At 35.0% G+C, this 6142-nt stretch overlaps 1 protein-coding gene across 1 annotated transcript in view; it reads right to left on the bottom strand.

The window, feature by feature from the left end:
* Nucleotides 1–3853: 3853 nt before the first annotated feature.
* Nucleotides 3854–6142, bottom strand: part of CMC1 (C-X9-C motif containing 1) — a 72627-nt gene continuing 70338 nt past the window's right edge. Inside the window, exon 4 of the mRNA XM_012786804.2 lies at nt 3854–4182. Within this exon, the coding sequence (XP_012642258.1) occupies nt 4062–4182 (121 nt within the window). The 3' untranslated portion in view covers nt 3854–4061. The remainder of the gene's footprint in view (nt 4183–6142) is intronic.

The following is a 6142-nucleotide window of genomic DNA, read 5'->3' as shown; positions in this document are numbered from 1 at the left end:
TGTCCCACTACATTCCTCAAGTCCTAATTGAAAATAAAATGATAAAGTATTTGAAAAACTGTGTGGTGTGCAAATAAGTGATTATAACTCTATACACCATTCAATTAGAAGTAGAAAGAGCATCACACAGGTTTCAGTCTAATCTGACCCTTTAATGGTCCATAATGAAAACCTAAATGTATAACCATATAAAATCATTTTCTTCCAAGGGGCTATAGCTGCTTGTTATGTAGAGCAGTTTATAAATTGTTAGACTTTGTTTTGAAATGTAATAGTTTATGTATTGAGAAAGTGATTTTTAATTAGGAATTTTAATTCTAGAAATCAAATTTTGAGCTATATTGATACACTACAATCATGAAATGTCCCCAAAATCTCTAAGTGGCCAACCACTTGTAAACAAGTAAGGAAATAACAAAGATGGCTTCATAATTAAATTTAGCTAAATTCTTTCAGGGTGGAGGTATTAAGAATATTAGTAACGTATTACTTGGTTCATATACCTTTTGCCTGGGTCAAAGTGTTCCATGTAAGAGAACTTCTTCCTTTTTGATAGACAGTTTCATATATCTTGAACTCAAAAGAATATCTCAAATCTCTTCTACCATACTACCGAATAGCATACATTCATAGACAATGTTCACCATTCACCAGATATTTTTGTCTTTCTATTATCTTATTCAAGCTTGTCTGTGATTAACAGAATTGGTATCAGATGCTGGAATTTATTCTGACCAGTGAACACAGCTGACTCCAGGGAGTACAATCTCCTGCCAAGTAATAGAACAAAACCCAATATGCATAAAACAAATACAAGACTCCAGGCTTTAGCTGAAGGAAGCAACTACCTGTGTAATAACAAAGCAGCAAAAACTATTTCTCATGTGGCTGCATAGGCTGTATATTACATATAATCTCTAATATAGCTCACTAGTTTGCCTTTTTTAAAACCAAGTCTTATTAGATACTGGCTTGATTAAGGTTTTAAACGATGATAAAAAATTGTTTAAAATAAATTATTTTTTGAAATTGAAAATGAATATGAAATAGTGTCCTTGCCTATATATTCCAAGGTCTGTACTAATTGTTGGTTGTTAATTTGATTCATATAACAGACATTTGTGTTGTTAAACCAACTTCCTTTGAGTGGAATTTTCTTTTTCATCTAAGCTATACAGTGATGATAGCTATCAAATAGGTATCCTAGAAAGTCAGTGGTAGATGTTCTTGACGGTTTAAAGTGCTAGATAAATTATGTATAAACCTCTTAAATAAGGAAAGATTAATCAAGAATTTTTTTTACCCAGCCAGTTTTTAAAATGTATACTTGATTATCTCTGTGCAAGTTAATACTCAAAAAAATGAGGGTGGTCTACGTGTAGCTTATAGTCTATTTAAAATTGAAAATTTTATATTGATCTCTTGCATACTAGCTGAAACTTGGTTCAAAGTGCTTTCCTTGAAATTTTTTTTAATCTTTAGATTTCTTTTTATAAGATAACATAATTCACTACATCCATAACTCAACAGAACACAAACAACGAAGCCACGTATTCCTCTTGCCCCCATATTAATGTAAGTAAAATTTACATCTCTAAGAAGATTCTTTTATTGAGTTGCTGTCAAATGGAACTGAATTCATAAGGGCAGGAACATTCCTATGTGAAACATTAGAAAACCAAAATAAATAGGGGGAAAATTGAGACTGAAAGAACTAAAGAATTAAATCATGTAAAAATCAATTAATGACCCTATTCTGAAAGGCTACTTGAGAAAGTAAAATCTTAAGAGATTAAAAAAAAATCTCTTGAATTGTCATTTAAAAGTGGAATAATATAAGCAGAGGTACCAGTGAACAAGCAAAATACAAGCAGATGTTCCACATGGAGTAGTCTTGAATGAGAATAGGCATGGGTATTCTGAAGTCTATGATGAATGGTTTAGTTTTTGACATAAATAGAATTTTTTTTTTTTTGAGACAAGGTCTCACTCTTGTCACCCAGGCTCAAGCAGTCCTCCTGGGTCAGCCTCCTGAGTAGCTGGGACTATAGGTACATGTTACCACACCTGGCTAATTTTTCTATTTTTTTGTAGAGATGGGTCTCATGTTGCTCAGGCTGGTCTTGAACTCCTAATCTCCAGTGATCCCTCTCACGTAATCCACTCCCCACCTTGGCTTCCCAAAGTGTTAGGATTACAGGAAAGAGCCACTGCGCCCAGCTGGATGAATATATTTTTTATGATGTGTAATTTGTCTAGAATCTGTGGGGAGAGTAACATCTATATAAGGGAATTTTCCACATGAAGTTGGCTACTTTTGATTTCAATCAAAATTATAAATGAAAGTCACAGATTGTATATATTTCACTAGCTTCTTAAAAAGAATTCAGGTCCCATGCTCTAAGGAAATGCACCAATACCAAAAGGCCAACAGAGAAATAAAGGCTTGTTTGCCTCTATGCTGTGTGGCCTCTAGATTTCTCTATTTGTCTTGTTTTTGTCCGCTCTAGTAATATACCTCCCTTTTGATCTGTGGCCTAGAAAAATGTGGTTTCTTTGTATTTCAGATAAGGGTAAAATAATTCTTTGGTGTAGAACTTGAACGTCCATTGATTCTTTAGGGTCATATTTAACTAAGCCCTTTTCAAAAAAGAAAAATCTCTCAGATCTATTTCATGGGATTAGGGCCAAAGTTAAATCTTATCTTAGTGGGTAGTAATTTCTATTTGTGATTTTAATGAGGACTGTGTGAAAATACACATGAAATTTACTTACCTGGAAACTGGTTACAATGGCTGTGGAAGAGTTAATAATAGCTCATGGGGGAAAAAAGAACAACTATTAACATAAAAGCTCAATTCCTTCCATTGGGACAGAAATTTTTTATACTACCTCCTGAGTCCATTACTATATTATAAAATAGTAAATCACACTTATAAAGATGCCTTTTTAAAATGAAAGATTAAAGTACTTTCAGTAGCCATGTTAACAGAACATATAATACATTCTAGAAAACTTTCCATCAAAGATGTAAGTAAAGTTAATTCATATAAGTACTTACCTCCTTATGTTTCTGCTATGGTTTGATGTGTCCCCTAAAAGTTTGTAAGAAACTTAATTGCCAGTGTAACACTATTAAGAGGTAGGGCCTTTAAGAGGTGATTGGGTCATGAGGGCTCTGCCATTAATGCCATTATTGTGAATGTAAGTTAGTTCTCTAGAGAGTGCATTAATAAAAGCAAGCTCAGCTCACTCCTGTGGACTCTAGCATACACTTGCTTCCCCTTCTGTTTTTCTGCCATGGTTTGATGTGGTACTAAAGCCCTTGCCTAAAGCTGCTGCCCATGCCCTTACACTTCCCAGCCTCCAGAACTATGAGCCAAATAAACTTCTTTTCTTTATAAATTACTTAGTTTCAGGTATTGTTATAGCAGCAGAAAATGGACTGAGACAGTTTCCAAATAAGCCTTTACTTACTAATAACAGCAACTACCAATTAAAGAGCATTTACGATGTCTCAAGGCACTGTCTCTCAGTAAATCCTCACAATAACTGAGATTTACTTCGTAGTTGCCTAGCTAATAAGTGATAGAACCATGAAGGATTCTGGTTCACAGCCATTCAGCTATAGTGCCTAATTATTATTAATACCTTTGAAGGTTATCTATTCCTACATTTCTTTATACTTTTGGCCCCCATGATTAGCCATTAGCATATTATACATTGGATGAAGGTAATATAAGATTCATAATATAAGATTCATTCAATATAAGAAAGTAATTGGATGGAACTCTAGAAATCAGTATCACTACTATAGAACTATAGTTCTAGAGAAACAAAAAATCCAGAATGACCAGGGAAACCATATCCCATTACAGTATTTATTCCATTCAATAAACACTTTGAAATAAAAAAATCTTTATTTCAGGTAAAATTAATATTCCATAATTAGGATGAAGCAAACACACATTCTTGAGTGCTGATTTATTTATTTCCATTGATTTATACTATGAATGACTTCCATAAATATTAGAGTTCCTGAGTATCACTGGAATATTTGCCTACATGCTCGTGGGAAGCTTCTGTAGCCTTTTCTTGGTAGGAATTCCAGTTTTTCTAAATTCTTCCCTTTCCTTCAAGTATTCCATTTTGCATTCTTCGTAAAAGACTGGATCATTATAGCTACAAGAAGAAAATGAAAATATTTTAAATTTAATAACTTTGTAAGCATTTAATATAAGCTTAATTTAATAATATTCAGACATCTAGTTCATCAGGCTCAATCTTTAGAAGCAGACTTTTATTAATGGTCACATTCACTATAAACATGCTACTAAACTAAAGACCCTGTGATCCATTTTTACATAGCACCATCACAAGACAGCAATGAACAGCTCCTATCCTCAAGGAACCCATGGTGTTATGGGGCAGACCAGTAAAGACGATTACAATTAAGTATACAAAGTGCTATGATAGATGTATTGCCCAATAAACCATGGAACTGTGGAAGAAATAGGGAAGGCAGAGATATCAAGGAGAAATGTTTGAATTGCAGTTTGAACCAAAAGAAATCCACATAGAAGGCACATGTGGACAGGCACATAGATGAAAAACTGTGATGCAGGAAGAACTGCAAGTAGATTAGTATCACTATAGCAGATTACACACAGAGGATACAGGGCCTACGATGAAGATGGAATGGGCAAAAGCCAAACTGGCCATTTATGCCATACTAAGAAATTAAATTCTATCCTGAAGGCACTGGGACACAATAGAGCAACTGTAAAATCAGTTTTGTGTCTTGGATGAATGTGACAGCATGTGGCAGATAGGATGAAAGAGGGCAGGCAAGGTTAGAGGCAAGATGTCCAACTATTAAAATAATGCAGGCAAAAAAATGATGAGGGCCTAGGTCAAAGAAGGAGCCATAGGAATGAAAAGGAAGAAATGGATATGGGGAGATTTAGGAAATCGATGGAAACTAACCAATTAGAGTTAGTAGACAAGACCCCAGAGTCTAGACAACTGCATAATTCACAGACATGATGAAGAGCAAAATGAGCTGAGTTCTGTTTTGGACTTGAAGAAAGATACAGAAATGTCATTTTTTATAGAAAGTTATTGAATCCACAGGTGCAAACTGAACTTTCTCGGATTCAAGAATAAGAAGAGAACCCAGGGAAACACCAACTTTAAGGAGTAGATTAACCACTTCGGTACAGCACTCCCCAGCCGCAAAACCTTGCCCACAGCCAGCACTCATAGTCTGCATGATAGTTTGTGCTGTGCATTGACAACACATCCCTTTTGCTCTTGTGTGATGAGGAAAGCTTTAAAGCACTGAAAGCTTGTTTTACTTTACAGGCAGCTTTACTTGTAAATCAGAATAGGTAACATATACATATGTTTTCATTATGTTAGTTTTAAATGTTCACAATTTTATTTTGATAAATGAAAAATTAGAAAAGTCATTTCACGGCTGTCGGCTAAAATTGACGCTTGGCTGTGCGCTTTCCTATCACAGCTGTCTGCTAAAGTCGCTGTACGTGTTCATCTGTGGCTATTGACTATAGTCGACGCTCGTACCGAAGTGGTTAAGGAAGAAAGGGCTGAAAAGAAGGACAGAGGTAGGAGTGCAAAAGGCTTATTTAAGAAAAAGTAAAGAGAGATGTTGGGGAAATGGGAAAGAGTGTTATCAGGGAGGCCAAATAGAGATTTTTAAGAAGGGATTGTCAGGGGCCAACTAAGAACTACCTGTTGGACTTGGCTACCATGAGCCCATCAGAACCTTTAGGAAGAGCAGTTTCAGTGGAGTCAGGGCAGAAATCTAGTCACAGTGTACTGAGGAATGAATGAAGGTGAGAGATAAAAATAAAGGAGCACAAACCATATTTCAAGATAAGAGGATAATGGTTACATTCATTTCATGGAATATCAATAATAATTAACAAAGCAGAGCATTTTCTTATTTAAAGATAAAAAAAACTATTTCTTAGCATATTTTAGGACTTCAGGTCAAGCAAAATTTTCCTTGATAGCTTTTCATTTACTTTTAGCAAATGTCACATCCCTCTTAGTTTCTTTCACTGCTTATCTCTCTTCTCAACAAACAGAAGCAGCCTCCTCCCACCCTTCCCAACCC

The sequence above is a fragment of the Microcebus murinus genome, chromosome 1, assembly GCF_040939455.1.
Source record: "Microcebus murinus isolate Inina chromosome 1, M.murinus_Inina_mat1.0, whole genome shotgun sequence".
Taxonomy (NCBI): Eukaryota; Metazoa; Chordata; class Mammalia; order Primates; family Cheirogaleidae; genus Microcebus; species Microcebus murinus.
The sequence above is the reverse complement of the archived record's forward strand: the minus strand, read 5'-3'. Positions and strand labels throughout refer to the sequence as shown.